The sequence below is a fragment of the Macrobrachium rosenbergii genome, chromosome 3 (genome assembly GCF_040412425.1).
Source record: "Macrobrachium rosenbergii isolate ZJJX-2024 chromosome 3, ASM4041242v1, whole genome shotgun sequence".
In the NCBI taxonomy this organism is placed as follows: domain Eukaryota; kingdom Metazoa; phylum Arthropoda; class Malacostraca; order Decapoda; family Palaemonidae; genus Macrobrachium; species Macrobrachium rosenbergii.
The window spans coordinates 5651067-5671287 of NC_089743.1; the positions used below are offsets into that span (position 1 = coordinate 5651067).

Sequence of the window (20221 nt, forward strand, 5' to 3'; positions counted from 1 at the left end):
TGAGCGTGTAATTTGGAAAGGTAGAACTGGCTCGTACTGTGAAACCTACCCAGATATCGAATATCCTTGTTTTTATTTCACATACGTTATAAAATCATGCATAATAATTTCTCATGAAACAATGGTAATCACAACTCACCGAAAGACAGAAATGGGTGTGTAAAGTCCCCGCTCAATGCTCTCACCGTAGAGAACATCCTGTTTTCTGCGGTGCCTTCACATCGACCTAAGGTCGATCAGAATATATATTTATCACCATAATTGTAAAGTGTATATATGTTGTCTTTCTAAACAATCATGTTTTATGTACAAGTAACGAGTTATTTATGTTATGTGTCAGACATTATTGATCACTATGTTTTCTGTATGAACTTGTCCTGTTTTTGTAAGAAATTAGTTTGACCTCAGGTCACCTGTAAATCTTTGTACCAGCGGTCTCTGCGAACTACGCACTCGTCGGCATCCCGCATTATAAGAGCCTGTGCTGGCATAAGGCCGGCTTAATCATCAGCAACAACATCAATAAACCAGCAGTATTTCTCTTCCTGCTCATTATTTCGCACCTCTCTCACAGGTGTACTGAGAAACATGAATTAATTCACAATCTAGAGATAAGAACATTATATGGATAGCTGCTGGATAGGTTCCCTAAAAAAATATTTTATGATAAGAAAAATACGTTTAAGATCTTGAGGATGAGCATCACAATCATAGATTGTATACTAATTTAATAAACTAGTGTCCATGTTAACCAGATTTTACATTTAGTCTCAATATCCTGCTTATTCCGTTTAGGAAATAAGATATACTATGGTGTTTAGGAGAGAATGTAGTACACCTAAATGATGTGCTTTCAATCAGTGTTGAACCCCATTTTCTTTCATATATTGTTACTTAAAAAATACATATTGAAATATTGTTTATCCATTTTTGCTTATATATAAACAAATTATTATATTGACTAAGGGCAAAACCCAAAATTTTACATAGGAAGTGAAATAATTTTAACGCAAATTACACATTTGTGGATAAAAAATGAAGATTAATTCGCACGGGCATAACAAAAATAAGAACAAAAGATTGAAGTAATTGTCAGGTTGTCTCCAGGCAACCTAGCAATGAACTTCATTTTGTATTGTGTGTGGTGATCAAATTGTTAATTCTTTATGTCATCTATAGTTGCTTTTTCTTATGTCATCTATATTTGACAACAAAGTCAGCTGGTTAGCTGCCAAGGAAGTTACAAGATTACACATTAAAGATACGTTCACCCTGTCGCGTACTTTTTTTTTTTTGTATAACTGGTTTAAGATGGATCTATGGCTATATTATTAAACCAGTTTCTATAACTGATAATAATAGAATGAATTTGCAGACAAATAACTTTTATAATTCCTTGTGAACAAGGTACCAAACACATAACAACAGAATGATATTCCCTTTTCACAGATGGCAGCCATTCATGGCCTCCAACGAGTCGATCATGTTTCTAAGCATGCTTCTAGACACCGTATCACTAACAACTGTGTACCTGACAGACGGGATATTGTCAAAACAGGTAGGTTATTTTTCTATTTTATCCATGATATGATGATTGACCGTCACCATATGAGATAGAAAACACAATTGAAATCACATTTGGGTATGTCTTGGGCCATCTGAAGTGTCAGAATGGATGCTCTCCGCTTATTGTGGATTTAGGCCTAGCCTAGGCCTATAGCTTATGGGTGTAAATATAAATGATTACTAAACACGGTCCGTATTACTTATCACTTTAAGAGCCTGGCGTTTTGGTGAATCTCAGCAACAGCTCGGCACGGACCATTACCCCGGAAATTGGTTTCTCCTATACTTTTGGGCTAGTGTTGCTGATGAAGGCGGTGGTAGTGTTTATATCTACCCAGCATGGATGGGGACCCTGTGGGAACGCGGGGTTTTGGGTTGGGAAAACTATTGAGAGAAAGACCCGACTGCCAAGTTGTTGTTATGGAATGGTTCCGTGTATGCGCAAGTCATCAGGGAGCCATATGTTTAAGAAGGGACTGGCTAATTAAACCTAATATAAAGGAACTATACTAATCTAACGTACCCTAACCTAACCTAACCTGGCAGGCTGTGTTAGTCGGGGGGCGGAGCCCCCAGATCCCCTGGTGAAGGAAACTCCACTTTTTACCAAAAGCTCCCCTATAACACTACGCATGTGCAATAGCCTAGCACTCCAGGATGGCCAGCATACAACTTCTAAGGTTACTTACAGTCGACCAAAAAAAAATAACAGTAAATTCTTGATAAGCAACCAAAATAGTATGTAGGAAAAATCAGTTTCTAAAGTAATACCCTATGCGGAGCTATTACTTAGTTCTACTGGTGTTTTATTTAGAGACTAGGTATTGCTTTGTAATGGGAAATTTATTCCTCTAATTATTATTGATTTATTTAGGAATTGATTCATCATCCTCCTCTAATATCTTTGCACTACTACTGTAAGAGTGATTGTGACTATAAAATGTTTTCTTTTTTGTTGTGGTCATCGAATGCAAAGCAGTGTAGCCATTCCCTTGTTTTGTTTTTCTTTCACTCTGAGTGTGGGTGCACTGTCCTGAATCTTTCGTCTGCATTTTGGTAACACTAGCAAAACATGTAAGGTTCGAGAACGCTGTCGAAGGTGTGAGAAGAATGTCAAACGGTCCACCCTTCATTTTGGCTAATTTACAAAATTATTAATACAAGTTATTATCTATCCCTTGCAAGGAACCTAGTCCAGGAGTTTGGAAGAATATGTAAATTAACCTAGTCCAGGAGTTCTGAAGAATATGTAAATTAACCAAATCCAGGAGACTAAGCCTAGGAGAATTTTGGTATGATGTAATGAGTAATAAAGAAAGGAACTGAGGACCAGGGATTTTCTTCAATACCACCTTATCTTTACCACCTAAAATGGAAATCAGGGCTTCAATTATCTCCCAGTGGGAAGACCTCACCTTGCCTCACCAGTGATAAGACCCATACACCCAAGGAGTATCATGTAATAGCAGGTAGAGCAGGCCTACCCTAATTCCCAGGCAGCATAAACGTCAGTAGTCTTCGTACCCACCTTGTCAACTATGACACAGTACCATTCTCCAACCCCTGTCTCCAGGCAAGAAGACTGACAACAGTGCATATATATAGTAGTAGTATTATTCTCATATCTTAATGTCTTGAAGGGGGATAAATTCCTCTGTGACAGCTTGGCAGTCCCAAATTTTAGGTTGTTCCAACACGATATACGAACCATCAGTCCTTTATATTAGGAATTACTTTCAGCGAAGGTGGAAAGAGCCGTTGAACTTTTAAACAAGGTGGTTAGGCAGTTAACTACCGTCTGGTGGGTGGGAGTCCCGCCTGCCCGTATGCACAGTAAACATTCCAGTTTGCTTTCGGCCGTCGTATGGTACAGACGTGCTTCTTCGCTCTCTGCCCAGACTTCCGTTGAGCTGTTATCCTGGTAGGATCTTTTCTGTTTGTTGTGTGCATTGTGTATTAATTTCTCTGTCATGAAAGCTCATGAAGGAAATAAACTTCGTAAGCCTGCCTTCCCCCAGCGCGTGTGTCCTGGGGTTGGCGGGAAGAAATGTAATAGTTTTCGATCTAAAGTTGATGTGGACCTGCATGCCCTTTGCTCTTCTTGCAGGGGGCGTGTGTGTTCCCGTGAATCTCCTTGTACTGAGTGTTGCTCCTGGTCGGCTGGGCAGTGGGTGAGGTTTGAAGGGAGGAAGCTGTACCGGAGAAGCCTTTCAAGGCGTCATCTGTGGGTTACATGCCCCCGATGAATTCCTTGGCTAATCCTTTGGGAAGGTCCTCATTGGACAGGTTGGTATTGTTCTCGGATAGCACTCTGCTGGGCCTGCATTCGATTCTCCAACCAGCCAATGAAGAATTAGAGATATTTATTTCTGTTTATAGAAATTCATTTCTCGTTATAATGTGGTTCAGATTCCACAATAAGCTGTAGGTCCCGTTGCCAGGTAACCAGTTGGTTCTTAGCCACATAAAATAAATCTAATCCTTTGGGCCAGCCCTAGGAGAGCTGTTAATCAGCTCAGTGGTCTGGTTAAACTAAGGTGTACTTAATTTAACTTAATCCTTTGGGATCGTTTCTCTCTCCTGGCAAGTTTCCCCTTCTGGCTGCCTCTCCTTCAGGAGAGGATTCCCCTTTGTCTCTTCTCTTGCTTCATCGGGCATGGAACGATGTAGGGGAGTGGACAATCAGTACAGCCTCTTCTTGGGGGGCCTCTCCTCACTCCAGGGGGGGAAATTTTTTTCCCTCAGAGCGAGTGGAGTCTCCCTCCCCTAACCTGGCTTTGTCTTCAGGTATGGCAGTAGAGGCTTCTTGCAGGTACAGGCTCCAGATCTCGAATCAACCTGGCTCCACCTGGGCTTTCCTGGCGTACCATCACTGGAGGGTCTCCTGGCTGATCTCTCTGGCGCCCCTGTAGTGACCCACGCTGCAGCTACTGCTACAACCAGCACCGTTACGTTACGATGACTGCTTTTGCTAAGATGCCGATGGCTGTCCCTTCTCACCTGGGTACCCAGGTGACTGTCGCGCTGGCATCCCATCACGCAGTGCCACTGCCGCCTAGCTTCCTGGCCCCACTGTCCCAGCCAGAACCCTCCATGATGGTGACTTCATCCATGCCCCATATTATGGTCTCTGTTCCTGGTGTTGCTGGGTCCTGGGCTTTCCTGGCTTCTCCACCCGCCCTGGCTATCCTGGTCGCCCCAGTCCTGGCTCGTGGCTTACCTGGCTATCGGCCTGTCCTGGCTTCTCCACCTGCCCGGGCTGTTCCGGTCACCCCAGTCACTGATCATGGCTTCCCTGGCTCCCAGGCTGCACTGGCTGCCCGGGTTGGCCCGGTCTCCTCCGTTAACGTCTCCGCTGCCCAGGTCGCTTCTGCTGCCCTGGCCACCCTGGCTGCTCCGGTGACTTCTGCTGCTCCCTCCTGGATGGGGGACTTGACTGCCATCCTGAAAAAGATGACGAAGAAGAAGTCGAAGAAGAGGTCTAGGAAGGTGTTGTCGTCTTCATCATCTTTATCTCTGTCGTCGTTGTCTGCTATCTCCTGCCTCTCTTCTTCCGAGGCTCATCAATTGAAGAAGAAGAAGGGTGTTTCCCCCCCACCCCAAGAAATCCCATTGTGGGGCTTCTAAGGGACCACCTCCCTCCACAGGGGAAGCAGTGGGATCTCTCATCAGCTCATCCCGTCCTTTGGGTCAGGGAACCGAATTGTCGACCCCTGGGTCTAGTGTTTCGGGAGCAGCGGACCTGCAAACCTCAGTCTGCACACCTGTTGCCGCGCCTAAGAAGTCTGCTTCAAAGGCTGGCACTGTGTCAGGCACTCGTTTGTGAGTTGCTCCGAGTACCAAGGTCTCTAAGGAGACCCGGGTATCCTGAACTGAAACCGGACTCTCCGGTACTGATTCGGGCACAGGTCGGGAGAAAGAGCCAAGACATGCAGGTGTCTCGGCTCTGCCTGCTGGCACTTCCTCTAGTGCCAAGCAAGGTTCCCAGGTAGGTGCTTCTGCCTCTCAAGTCCAAGCATCTGGGAAGACAGAGAGGAGCTCCCTGGTACAGTCTTCTCAAGAGGCTCCGGCCTTGAAGACTGGGGCCCGTCAAGAGGACAGCGCAAGTTCTCGCCAACCAGCCGTGCATTCGACTCCACCCAGTCCCCGGTCACATTCACGTGATTGGCCCAGCTCGGTCGAGTCGAGTGCTCGGCTTGGCTCGCTTGAACTGCTATGCTCTCCTCGGGACAATGTTTCACTGAGACAAAAGCATTCTCCTGGACCCGGGTTGCCGTCATCACCGCGGGTTGATGACCGCTCTCGGCCCGCTCCTCCTAATGGTTCTGCCAGCAGGACCTGAGGAGATGCCTGATCCTCCTCGCCTGTCCCCTCAAACTCCTGGGGTTTCCCTGGGAGGTGCAAGCCGGACAGGAGGAACTCTGGAGAGTTGTCTCCCCAGAGTATGACTATGAGGGGATACATTCCTGGCTCAGTCCTCGGATCGACTAGGTCATACACTTGCGTAGTGCAGGAAGGATCCAAGGGGTCTGCCGAGGTTCTCCCTCCTGCCGGGAGAGTAGATCGGGAGGACTGCACCCTGAAGGACTCAAGGTTCCTCTCCCCCAGGATGTGGACACCCCTGAAATACAGAGGACTTTTGCAGGGGTCATTGCACTGATACGTCAGCACAACAACCTTGGGGAAGAGACCATGGCCTAGTCTGTGGATCGTCCTTAGCGCTTCGAATCCTTTTGGGGTCTGAAAAAGGAACCCAAGGTTTGTTCCGACGCAATACACAAACCATCTCTCCTTTACATTAGGAATTACTTACGGCAAAGCTGGACACGACCATTAAACTCTTGAACAAGGTGATTAGGCTATAACTACCATCAGGTAGGCAGGAATACCTATCTGCCCAGATGTAAACATTCCAGTTTACTTTTAGCCGTCATGCGTTGCAGACGTGTTTTCGGATCTCTTTGCCTGACTGTTGTTAAGCTCTTTATTATCCCGGTGGAATCTTTCTGTATTTTTGTGTATATATTGCGTATGTTTGATATTTATTAATGCAAACCCACAATTTGTGATAGCCTTACATAAGCCGTTGTTCCCCTGCATTTGGTCTGGGTCTTGGGTTTGAAGGCCAACGGCGTATTTAAAGAAGTATAACCAAATGGTAATGCTTCTCTTCCAGTAGCCTTTTATTTAGATACTGAAGGTGTTCCCTAGTATGTTCGGAGATATTAGATTGGGACGTAATATCTTTGCTCTCCTACATTGATCGGGATGTAAGAGTTCGCTCCCCTTCTTAGGCTCCCGCCCTCCGTGTACAAGGGCATGACTACTTCCTTTCTGCTTGTGCTGAGTGTTGTTTATGCCGCCTGCGCTATAGAAAGTTGTGGGGTGGAGGTTGCGGGCGTCGTTGGTAAGTTTTGCTTCCACGGCACCCTTGGTAACCTCCCCTCCTTCCTTCTCTCTCCCTGTAGGTTATTCCTTATCTCTCCTTCGGTAGAGATATCTCTCCTTCGTCCTGTTCGCTCACTTGTCGGGCGAAGACCGTGAGGGTTGAGGAAGATGCTGGCAGTCGGGCAACCTCTTTTAAGGGGCCTCCTCTCGTTGCGTAGGGCTGTTCCCCTAGTAGCGAGAGGAGTCTCCCTATACTAATCATCTTTGCTTTTTCTTTCAGGTTGACAGTGAGCATCACAGGCACAGCAGTAGTTGGCTGGATATCTCAGCTGGGATATCTTTGCATGAAGGAGTCCCAGTGTTCATTCTGTGTTGCTTCAGGATCGACCACAGTACCTGAGCAGGACTGGGAAGATCAGAGGACCATCCAGTAACCTCTGGTGCTCTGTCAAGAACCAGTCGTGCCCTCTGACTAAGAACGCATTGTCCTTCTTCGTCAAAGACTTAATTTCTGAGGCGCACTCTCAGATTCAGAAGGACATTTTGCATACTTTTAAAGTGAAAGCTGATGACGTCAGTACAGTCTCTACCTTATTAGCTTTCAGGCACATATGTCCCTCACTTCCATTCTGCAGTCGGCCTACTGGAAGTGCGAAATGATCTTTGCAGTACCTTGGGGCCATTTTCAGTGGCTGGCATGGTATTGAGGGAGGAAGCATAGGAATCTCTCTTTCTCCTACTATCTCTTCACCTTGAAGTAGGGTGTCAAATTTTTGGGAGCCAGGGGATACACTGTACCTGGAGTAGACTATCAGTCTCAGTGGTTGGGTTGTGGTGTTTTCAGTGTAGATGAAAGCATTGTCTGGTTGTTTTTTATATTGACACTGCACCCAGGGCAAGGGCACTTCTTGATGCTTTGCTAGTCATCGGTCCTATCCTTTGCTGCAAAATTCCCACTTAAGTAGAGGCACCCCATAGCGTTACCACCACACCACTGCAGGTTAAGATGAGTACCAACCAGATGCCGTATTCACCTGCAGTAGCTCTATTACCATGTAAGGAAATGCCAAGCATTGTTTCAATGTTAGCAGTTTATCTATTTCAAAGTTATTACCATGCCTTAATGTTTTGGAATAGAATGTATCCATGTGTCCCACTCCCATTCTGTGTGGGATTCAGCTATGTAAAGTAATTACTTGGAAAGTTACTTATATGAAAATTATATTTTCATAATAAAATTAAGTTTCATATATACTTAGCAAGTAATTACAGAATCAGAGCCCTCCCCTCTCATGGACATAAGGGCACAAAGAAAATGAGGTTTTTGCTAAGCCGTTTCCATTACTTGCATTAGTGGGTGGGGCTTGTCACCTACACTAAACTATCGAAGTGCTGCCACGATTTCTTAAATAAAGGCTGCCTTGCGAGTTGAAACTATAGCTATGTAATTACTTGGTAAGTATATATGAAACTTAATTTTATTTTATGAAAATATAATTTTTCAGTGGTGCAAGTTCCTTTGATGTGTATGTGCAGGGAGTATTCCTGTTCAAGGCACTTTGCTTTGGCTTGTGTACACCACCTCAAGTATTCACAAGGAATTTCTTGCCCGCAGGGGGATGGTGTTGTCTTGTAAGAGCAAGAACTCTCTTTTTTTTTTTTTTTTTTTACTGAATTGACTGGTTGAAGTTGGCCTACACTGTCAATGGTATTCTGAAGGCCAAGGATCTGTTGCCTCATCTGGCTCAGTCTTTGTGTGTGATAATTTTCAGTAGCCTTCCAGCTTGTAAGCTAAATCCCTTTGTAAAGAATATCAGGTTTGTATGTTAGGAAAAATACAAATTACTTTTAAAGTTTGCTATATTTAAAAAGTTAGGGTAGTTTTTAGTGCTGTTAGGAATTGTAATAGGTTTCTTTGCAAATGGAAATGTAATTTGAACATGTAGTTATAAAATATGTATAGTCTGGCATTTTCATTGTGTGATTATTTTAGTTTTCTATCCATCCTTAGTGCGTGGGGCTGGGTCAGTAAGGGGTTCAAGATGTTTTCAGCGCTGCGTAAGCTGACAGGCCGCGCTGATGGCCCCCTTACACCCACATCACCTCCTGGCATGCAGGCCATGGCTGCATCTTTGCAGAGACGGTTTGCTCGAGGTGTTCAGTATAATAGTAAGTTTTCTAACTTGTTTTTATTTGATGAAAATGATACTTTAATCACTACAGAGTTACTGTGAATTTGATTGATAGTCTTTATATACAAGTAATGTCATTAGTAATTGCTCTCTTGAGAGATATTCATAAAATCACATATTTATTTAAAAACATTTTCTTGATTAATAAGAGGATACTACCTTTCAACTTGGTTATGATGTAGTTTGAATGCCGTCAATTAAAAGTCAAGTCAAGTGGTAGTTTTTCAAAATAGGGAAAATTTACAGCAATTTTCTTGAGATTTTTGTCTCCGTTTTTACAGTGAAAATTGTTATCCGTGGAGATAGAAATGTAGGGAAGTCATGCCTTTTCAAACGTCTTCAGGGTCAACCCTTTTTTGAAGAATATGTACCAACAGAAGAAATACAGGTAAGTGGTAGTGCAGCTGTTCTTGCAGTGTTTCGACAGGGGTGCACTTTGATGTGCTTATTTGTTCCTACAGAAATGCAAACCATCATCTTTTATATAAGGGTCCCTTGAGGTTGTCTTGTAAGTTTTTTTTTTTTTTTTTTCAAAAAGTGCCTTTTTTTGAGAGGTGTGAAAGTGTAACCTTTATACACTCCATTTTTTCCTAGGTGGATCCCCATTGTTTAATACTTCTTTGTTAACCTACTCTTCTTCCTTGCTCCTGAAGTCCTCCCTTCTCCTTCCCCAAGTACACCCCTTCTCGAGTGAGAGGTGGGTATTGCAGGAGGTGATGGATCATACACCTACTAGTAAGACATTGACTGCAAAGTCTGCTGTTACTGCAGCCTTTAGGATGTCACCTGCTGTTGCTGCAACTGTTAGGAGCTCAACACTTTTGAGCTTCTAGTGAGTCTTTCTTTCCAGGCAACTTTCTCAGAGGAGGAAAGCAAGACCTGACCATAAAGGGGAAGAAGTGCAAGTGTTGCCCTTGTACAGTGTGCTCATCACTGAGCTTATGCTCTTCTTCCTTATCTTCTCCATCACCCTTGTAGGAGGGAAAAAGGAGATGGATAGTCTATTGCCAGAAATCCCATTGGGCTTCATGCAAGCACTCTTCTTTCTCAGAGGGAAGCAGAGGCTCTTGGTCACCCTTAAGTGATCATATAGCCCTTGGCAGGGCAGTATGGGCCACCTGACGTCTACCCATCTGGACAAGAATCACCAGTGGGTAAATCTGTGCATTCCACTTGTTTTGCCTGTGCTTGGCCAAGGGCATGTGTGTGTTTGGTTGCTCAGGACTCCTCCCTTCATGTCTATATGGAGACACATGAGTATGCGCAACCTGTGTGTTTGGTATGTGAGAGGTGTTTGCTCTTCCAAGCGGCTATTCTTAGGTATGCTTTTCCCGAAGCTTGTTTTGCTGTCATACCACAGTACTCCCACTTTAGGTGTGCATACAGGTTTTATCATGCACATGACAGCAGGATCTTAATACTACGATTTTCTGTGATATTACAGTCATAAGAGATGTTATAGTTCCTTAATTAGGATTTGCATGCTAGTGTACACGAACTTTTTAAAGCAGCAAGTTCAGTTTTGACTGATCATGAAGTCTACAGTAAACTCCCTGTATTCGCGGGGGATGCGTACCGCACCCGCCCCCCCGTGATTAGCTAAAATCCGCGAATACTTAAAACCCCCCTAAAAACACTTAGAACTGCCTATTTTGATAGTTTAAATACAAGAAAAACCCTCTAAAAATGCTTATACCTGAGTATTTTAATAGTTTTGTCACAAAAAGTGCATTTAGTCATGAAAATGCTGTGAAAATACAGTAATTAGTGAATATTTCTCAGTGAAAAATACCGCGAATGGGCGAATTTTCCGCGAATAATGGGTGGATATGTTCCACAGAGAAATAGTGAGAATGCGAATACGTGGGGTTTACTGTAAACCTAATTATGGAAGTGAAATATATGGCTTCGGCATCAAACGCAATGCTAAAAACGTTAGACCCAGTTCATAATGAAGGCCTTAGAATTTGTTCAGGAGCTTTTCGATCATCACCAAAGCTATCTTTACAAGTTGAATGTGGTGAACTACCTCTCTCTCCATAGAGAGCTGGTGACAATGAAGAGTGCTCTGAGAATTCAGGCAATTGATTCTCCAACCAAAAAATTATTTAGGTTAAGAGATATGTTTGTAAACAACCATCCACCTCCTTTCCAAATTAGAACTAGAAGATTGTTTGAGTCACTAAATATAAGTATACAATTACCTTTAATAGTAAAATTACCTCCTCCTTGGACAGTGCATAAAATGAGAATTTGTACACACTTGAAATATTTATTAAAAAGTTATTCATATACCCCAGAACACCATAGACAATATACAGTAGAACATATAATCCGAAAAGGTCCACATTACGCAATATACACCGGTGGATCTAAGTCACAATACGGAGTGGGATATGCTGCAGTATCCCCAAACAAAACGTATTAGTTCTCTCCACTAGATAATGCCTCAATATTTACAGCTGAGTTATGTGCAATAGCATCAGCCATAAAAATAATTAGAGAAGCCTCATGCAATAATTTTGTGATTTATAGCGACTCCAGAAGCGCTATAGAAGCCATTCAAAGCTATATTAAAAATAATATTGTACAACAAATTAAGTTTTCACTCCATAAATTGTATAATAATGGAAAAATACTGAAATATGTTGGATCCCTGCCCATGTAGGGATTAAAGGAAATGAAGAGGCTGATAAAGCAGCTAAAGAAACAGTCCACATGACAAGAGCAAATGTAGACATCTCTACTAGTGTAAGTAAATGGCAAAATATATGGAATGAAGAACCTGAAAATAATAAATTAAAACAGATAAAATCCAGTGTTAGAAAATGGAGCTCGTCATATCAGAGAGAGAGACACACAAGTAATTCTGATGCGTGTTCGAATAGGCCATACTTGTTTGACACATAGACACTTAATGAACAGCCCATGTGGCCCTCCTCCCAAATGCCCAGACTGCAAAGTGTTGACAACTGTGAAACATGTATTTGTGTGAATGTCCAAAATATAACCTGCAACGATTATCAAATTTTGAAATAAATCAATAAAAGAAATTTTGTCGGAATCTTCAACATTTTCAGTAATACCCATTTTAATGTTCATGAGGAGCTGTGATTTAATTGATAAAATATAAAAATAATAAAAATATGAAAACCTAATGAGTTTTAAAACAACAAAATTTTAAGTTTTACTTAATAATGTTACTTAATTTATGTTGAATTTCAATATAACTTTTAGTGAGTATATATATGGAAACATGAGTGTAAATGTATTCATTGTGTGGCGTGTACCAGTATGAGCGTATGCCTTTGCAACTTTTAATTTCATTTCATTTCATTTCATCCCACCATAGTGAGTGACCCTATTTGGTCCCAGTGCTGGGCTTCTAGCCTGAATGTCATTTCATCCAAGTCCTTCTGGTCAGCCCTATGAGAGCTGATAGTCAGCTCAGTGGTCTGGTTAAACTTTTTTAATGATAATAATAATAATACTATATCTGAACAGGACTGCGAAGATCAGAGGGTCATCCAGCAACCCCTGGTGTGTTGTTGAGAACCCTTCTCACCCTCGTACCAAGAACGCACTGTCGTTCTTTCTGAGGGCCTGATTTCTGAGGCACATTCTTGGATTAAGGAGGACTTTTTTTGCATACTTTCAAAGTTAAAGCTCACAATGTCTGAGCAGTTGCTACCTCATTAGCTTTCAAGCACAATATGTCCCTCACTTCCATTCTGCAGTCAATCTACTGGAAGTGCAATTGATCTTCTCATCTCACTATTTAAAAGAAGTTAAAACAGTGTTTGAAAATTGCAGTACAGTTGGGACCATTATCAGGGACTGGTATTGTGTGGGGGGGATGAAGCATAGGAAGCTCTCTTCTTCTCCTTGTATCTGTTTGCCTTGAAATAAGACGTTGAGCCTTGGGGAGCTGGGGGAGTATAATGTATCTGGAGTGCCCACCAGTCTGAGTGGATGGGTTGTGGTCTTGCCTTGGTGCTTAGGTGACAGTGTTGTCTGGTTGTTTTTATATTGGTTACTGTGCCTAGGGTAAGGGCACTTATACATGCTTTGCTAGCCATCGGTCCTATCCTTTGCTGCAAAGCTCCCATTTAAGTAGAGGCTCCCCATGGCTTTACCGCCACACCACTACAAGTTAGATGAGCACACCCAGAGGCAGTATTCACCTGCAGTAGCTCTCTTATCATGTAAAGAAACAAGCATTGTCTTCAATGCTAGCAATTTTTCTATATCAAAGTCATTACCATGCCTTAATGTCTTGAAGTAGAATATGTCCATGTATCCCACCCTCCTTTCAATGTGGGATTCAACTATGCACTGAGCAGTCTGGTTATTGGCGGGGGTTCTGTTCGACAAGCGTGATGATAATTGAAAATCGCCAATAACCGAAAATCGCTGATTTTCGGTTATTGGCACCAATACAAGATTATCGGCGCTGATAAGCAGAAATTGGCACATATTGACACTGAAAATTGCCAATTTTCATTGCTAAACAAGCCCCGAAAAACCGGATCGCCGATAACCAGGGACTGCCTGTACTGTAATTACTTGGTAAGTTACTTGTATGAAAATGATATTGTTATGTAAGTGACTTACAAAGCAATTACATAGCTACTAGCTTTCTATACGGCATTCCAACTAAATTCAAATTTTTGTGGTGGCACTACCATCGTACAACTCAGCAGAGAGGAACAATTCGTTTTCTGCCAGCTCCCGATTAATATTGGTAGTCATTTGCAGTCACTGCTTCATCTTTTTTGGATTTTGTCATGTATTTTTGGTGAAGTATTCTCTTTCAGTTTTTGTGTGGCTTTTTCTGTCTTAGTAATATCGTTAGTTAACTTTATTTCTAAAGATATGAGCAAATATGTCAGACTCCAGCTCTTCAAGCATTCATTATTGCATTGAGGGGTGTAAAACTATACTTACTAAGGTGACTGATGATTCACACACTAAGTGTGTCAAGTGTAGGGCGCAGGAATGTAGTAGAGAGCTTACATGTCCAGAATGTTAGGATTGGGAAGATAGTAAATGGAAGACCTTGAAGTTCCATCTGGACAAATTCGACAGACAGGAAAAGGGAGTCGGCCCTTAGAACCGAGAGTAGAGCTAGTCAGGAGATTCCTTCTTTGCCTAATATGATAGAAGATAGCTCTGTTTCTTCTCATTTGATTCATGCTATGTCTCCCATCCCTAGCCCTCCTGCACCTTTGCCTCAGACTTCTTTACCAGGTTCCCATGCTTCTGATCCCAATGCTATTGCCAGTCTTGAAGCAAAATTTGATAAATTTGAATTCTTGGCCAATGCTGTTATGGAGTTACATTCCTCTTTCAGGGATTTTGTGTTGAAAATGGCACCAAGTGTCAGTGTTGCACCTAGTGACAGTGTTGTTAGTGTTGAGGAAGTGGCTGCCCATCCCACTGGTGCTCCTAGGCGAAGGTCACTGTCGCTCCCTGCACTGGGGACAAGACACTGGAGGTCCAAGGGAGGCCAGTGGGGTTTGCCCAAAGGGCAGTCGCCTACTGTCCGAGCCTGTTACTTGCGGTCCCAGGCTCACGACAGAGTGCCATTGGAAAGGTATCTCGTTCAGTGCTTCTCATTTGTCATCAGATTGAAGACTCTTTGCCGGACGTGAGGTGTCAGCGGCATCGATCTTCCATCTCTCTGCCTTTGAAGAGGCACTCAGATGTGCCAGATAGCTCCCCTCCTCCTCTCAAGAGATACAGTAAACCCCTGTATTGGGGATCGTACCCCTGCAAATAGCTAAAATCCACTTAAATACTTGAACCTTTTTAAAACACTTAGAACTGCCTATTTTGATAGTGCAAACACAAAAAACTAAATAATGCTTATACAGGTATTATCCTACTTCACGATGGGGTTAGGTTTCAAAAAACCCATCGTTTGTTGGAAAAAACGTATCTTGAAAATAGCCTAGCCTACACTAGGGTATTCAGTACCATGTTTATAGATATGGTAGCCTAGCCTACACTATAAAGTATAGTCTATACATACATGGTATAGTAATAATACCAGCTAATTCTGGAGGTTCATGCAGAGTGACTTATGATAATTTAGTACAAACAGAAATTGAATAACAAACAAGAATTAGCTTACCCTATAGTATGGTATATCGTATACATATATAGTAGCCTAGCCTACATTATACCTTACTCTGTATTCACATATGCATTATTATACAAGCATCAACATAACGAATATGCATCTTTCATGGATCTTTTAAAATGTTATGCCTTAATTCACTGTATCCAATAATATTGTATGTATTCTTATATTGTTTTTGTATTATAAGTGCGATCATGCGATCAATGTTTTAGTTTGGAAATGATCATGCGGTAAGTTTATTTTACCGTATTTAACTCAGTTTAGAGCGCTTTTCTTCCTTCTAGTTAGTGTAAATGAATCTCTTGATACTTTATTTATATGGGGCAAGGTTATTTTTCGTTATACGAAGTGTTTTTAATTCGAAATATAACCGTACATCTTGTTCTGAAATTAATTTATCTATTTTTCTTGTTAATAGAAGACATTGGCCGTTTGGGGCATTTGTTTTGTGTAAAAAATCAAAGATTCCGTTTGCTATTTTTTCATTTGATTTTATCATAACATGAGCTTTACGTATTTATTGTTTATCGGCATAAAAATAGCAGTAATGTGTTCTTTCATACTTAGTGTTTTGATTAAAAGTTCTTTCTCTCCAATTTTAATTATGGTGGAGTTTCATCCATGTTGCCGATGCACAATAATTTATGGTCATTAGCAGCTTGAACATTGTTTTCTCAGCTTCAGCTACAACTTACAGCTTAGATTTAGCAGTATATTTCCTTGCCGATCTCTTATCCATACCAAATAAGGGTATAATGTAATAATATATCAATCCTATTCTACTTTCACGTCATTTGTACTATAACTACGGTACAATAATTGTTTACTACAAATGCGATGGTTGAAATACAAGTAAAACGTCTGTTGTTATCCGATTCAGTGATAAGCAAAACAACAGTTTCTCGTTCGGTTGTTTATGGCTGTGCTCATTTGCTCAAAAGTATAACGTTACTAACAATACTTTTATTATTCTCTTTTACTTTTTAACTAGAAGATAGGATAAAAAGTTGGAAAAAAAAAAGTTGGTCTATTGTAATTTGGTCTCTCTGCTGCTGCTTAAGCCTATGTGAAATTTAAAAATATTTTATAAATATTGTATTGGTATTAATTACTTATCCCATTGCAAAAATGGAATTATCGTAAAAATGAATTATCGTAACTTTCGAGCACTACCTGGGTACCTGAGTATTTTAATAGTTTATCAGAAAAAGTGCATTTAGTCATGAAAATGAGACGAAAATACAGTAATTTGAGAATATTTCCCAGTGAAAAATACCGCGAATAGGCGAATTTTCAGCGAATAATGTGTATATATGTTCCACAGAGAAATCCACAAATAGGTGAGTCTGCAAATCGTGAGATCGCGAATACAGGGGTGTTTACTGTATAAGGAGGCTGGTGTTAGTCCTCAGCCCTCCTGCAGTTTCACCGTTCTGCCTGCTGCCGCTCCTTTTGCTTGTCATCAACCTTCTTGGGATAGTCCGGACCTCTTTCAAGTTATGACTGCCCTATTTTGGTCTCAAAGCGAAAGCGCTCTTCACCGTCTGCGAAGCTCTCTCTCAGCTTGGAGCGCCCCTCTCCCTCATCTCGCTTGGTGCCCGCTTCAATCTTCCGCACCTAACGGCTCTGTGCCAAATTCTGGGCACTCGGCGCCAACTGTGGGGCATTCAGCGCCAACATTTGGGTGCTCGGTGTCAACTGTGGGACGCTCGGTGCCTCTTCCTTCTTCGTCAGCGCAGGAAGATTCTACATTAGCCCCGATTAAGCGTCTGCTTGAGGAACTCGTCATTTCCAAGAACAAGAACACCTTATCCCGTCTTCTCTGACGAGGAGAAACCAGAACAAGACACTGCTCCCTTGTCTGCTTATTCGTCGTTGCTGAGAATCTGTCTGGCGAATTTTCCAGACTTCTTTGAGACTTCTGCTCCTGATTCCCCAGCTTCAACATTCCTCATGAAGAAACAGACTGTTGATGTCGTTTGCCTCCCCAAGCTAGTGCTTTCCTCTTCCTTGAAGAAAGTTCTTTGAGGAGTGGATGAGTGGCTGGCCATGAAGAGGGACCAAGGTAAAGTAACCTTTGCCTTCCCACCCTTCAAACTTCTCAAGAAAAAGTATCGATTCTACTCCACCAGAGAAGCTCCCTCCTTGGGAGTCTCTGCCTCCTCCCAGGGGGATTTCTCCTGTTTGGTTGATGCCAAATGGTGTTCTGCATTCTTTGTGGCCAAGATTTCCTTCTCGTCGCCTGAACTGAATCATCTTGTCAAGAACCTGTTCAAGGTTTTAGAAATTTTTAGCTTCCTGGATTGGACAGTTGGGGCTTTAGCAAGAAAAATCGAGGATTGTCCGGTCCTGGCAGAAGATTTCTCTTCTTACTGGTTGGGAGTTTTGTTCTGCGCAGACAAGGCAGTCAGGGATGGTTCTTCTGAGCTCGCCTCTTTGTTTTTGAAGGGAATCTTGAAGAAGTGAGAGCTGTGGTGCTCCTCCGCCACTAAAGGAGTCACCACACAGAAGTCAGCCCTCTTGTTCTCTCCATTAGACAAATCCTATCTCTTCCCCCAAGACACTGTTAAGGAGATCCTGTCTGACCTTCAAAAGAAATCTACAACTGATCTTTGGGCTCAGTCTTCCAAGCAGCCTAAGGAAGCTCCAGCAGCAGCAACCAAATCCTTCTCTCCTCAACCTAGACCTCTGACCAATCTGCACCCCCTGTTTAGATTGATCAAGAAGTCTTCACTTAAACCAGCCGCTAAGAAATGAGAATACAGTCCCTCACACCTTGGTCGGAGTCAGGCTACACCTCTTTTGGGAGGAATGGAGCCGCAGAGGGGCAGAACCTTAGGTAGTCCAAGTGTTGAGGGATGGATAATCCATCCTTTTCCAAGAGATACCTCCCTTATCCAAGTCGCCGGTCAACTTAACTGCTTACTGAGCTCACTCCGAGAAGCTTGCCACCCTTTCTCAACCATCTCTTCTTGGTCCCCAAGTCGTCAGGGGCTGGCGACCAGTTCTGGATGTCAGCACCCTGAATCATTTTGTGCTGAAAACCAAATTTCATAGGGAGACCAGTCACTCTGTCATGTCCTCTCTCCATCAGGGTGACTGGATTGTCACCCTGAACATGCAGGGTGCCTACTTCCATGTTCCGATATATCCAGATTCAAGAAAGTTCTTGCGTTTTGTGTTTTGGGGCAAAGTTCTCCAGTTTCGATCCTTGTGCTTCAGCTTGTCCACAGCCCCACAAGTGTCCACTCAAATCTCGCTCCTCTTGGGAAATGGTTTCCCTTTCTCGACATAAACGTTTGTCTCTGTCTCGACGATTGGCTGCTCTGCTGTCCTTTGGTGGAGAAGTTCACGGAGGACTTAAACGAGACTCTTCTCCTGATGCAGGAGTTGAGCATTTTGGTCAACTTTCACAAGTCACAATTAGTTCCGACACAGAAGATTCCCTATTTAGGGATGATTCTGAGCTCTCACCTAAAACAGATCGACTCCTGTCTCCAGACTGTCCATGGGTTCCTAGACCTCAAGACTTGCTCAGCACTTCAGTCAGTTACTCTGCTGGGGACCTTGGCCTCAGTAGAACCATTTGTGAAGTTGGGCAGGCTTCACCTGATGAGGCCTCTTCAGTTTTATCTGAAAGTGTGCTGGAGCAGGAAAGCCCAACCAGACTCCTTCATTTTCCCCATCTCCTCAGGATCAAGATGGATCTTCGATGGTGGCTGGCCATAGAAAGACTTCGAGAAGGGAAGTCTTTCTACCGTTGCACCCCAACCTAGAATTTTATTCCAATGGTTCAGATTTAGGTTGGGAGCCCTTCTAGGGGTTGGAAGATCTCAGGGATGTGGTCTGTACATCAAAGAACTCTCCACATCAAGGTGAAGGAACTAAAGGCCATTCACCTGTGTCTCCAGGCCTTCTCTCCTCTAGTTTCCAGCAAAGTGGTAGTGGTTTATGCGGACAACACCCTGGCGCTGCCTTATGAACATCCTTGCAGACAAATTGAGTCATTTCAGTCAGGTTTTGCTGACAGTGTGGACTCTGGACTCCCTTGTATATGACAATCTCTGTGGACCGCTTTGCAACATTGAGAAATCATCGTCTGCCTCTCTTTTAGCTCCCCAATCCTGGACCCTCTCTCATGGACTATGGATGCCATGCTGTTGGACTGGATGGGCCTGGATGTCTATGCTTTCTCACCTTTCGGGTTGATCAGGGAGGTGATCAACAAGTTCTCCACTCACCAGAATGTCTCAATGACCCTGATCGCTCCGTTCTGGCCCAGGAAAGAATGGTTTCCGGATCTGCTGCGTCTGTTAGTGGACTTCCCAAGACTCCTGCCACAAAAACAGTCGGTGCTCAAACAGCCCCATTTCCTCAGGTTCCATCAAGGATTGTCTGCTCTGGCCCTGACAGGCTTCAGACTGTCAGGAGCCTCGTCAGAGCAAAAGGCTTTTCGAGGCAAGCTGCAGAAGCTATTGCTAAGTGCAGAAGATCTTTCAGCAGGCTCTATCAATCCAAGTTGTCAGTTTTCAGAGGATGGTGCCGACATAATAACAGCTCATGAGCTGACTTTTTACTTTTCCTGAGGGCCGATAGGAAGTTGTCTCCCTCTACCATCTTGGGATGTAGGTCAATGCTTTTTGCAGTGTTTAAGCATAGGGGCCTGGATCTGTCATCCAACCAAAACCTCAGTGACCTTATCAGATCCTTCAAAACCTCCAAATCAGAAAAGCCTGGATTTGTCTCCAGGAATTAGGACGTTGTTCTGAAGTGGCTTACTGGCTCAACTTTCTGACCTGTCAGCTTGATCTCTTAAGAATCTCACTAGGAAGACTCTCTTTCTCGTGGCACTGGTGACCACCAGACGCGATAGTGAGCTGCAAGCCTTCAACAAGAGAGTAGGGTTTTCATATGGAAATGCAGTACAGTG

General features: G+C 43.0%; 1 protein-coding gene across 1 annotated transcript in view; it reads left to right on the top strand.

Annotated features, from left to right (window-relative positions):
- The first annotated feature begins 1438 nt into the window (after positions 1 to 1438).
- LOC136828841 (rab-like protein 6) overlaps positions 1439 to 20221 on the top strand; it is a 122729-nt gene continuing 103946 nt past the window's right edge. The window contains exons 1-3 of the mRNA XM_067087115.1: positions 1439 to 1558; positions 8966 to 9123; positions 9428 to 9534. Of these exons, the coding sequence (XP_066943216.1) occupies positions 8997 to 9123; positions 9428 to 9534 (234 nt within the window). The 5' untranslated portion in view covers positions 1439 to 1558; positions 8966 to 8996. The remainder of the gene's footprint in view (positions 1559 to 8965; positions 9124 to 9427; positions 9535 to 20221) is intronic.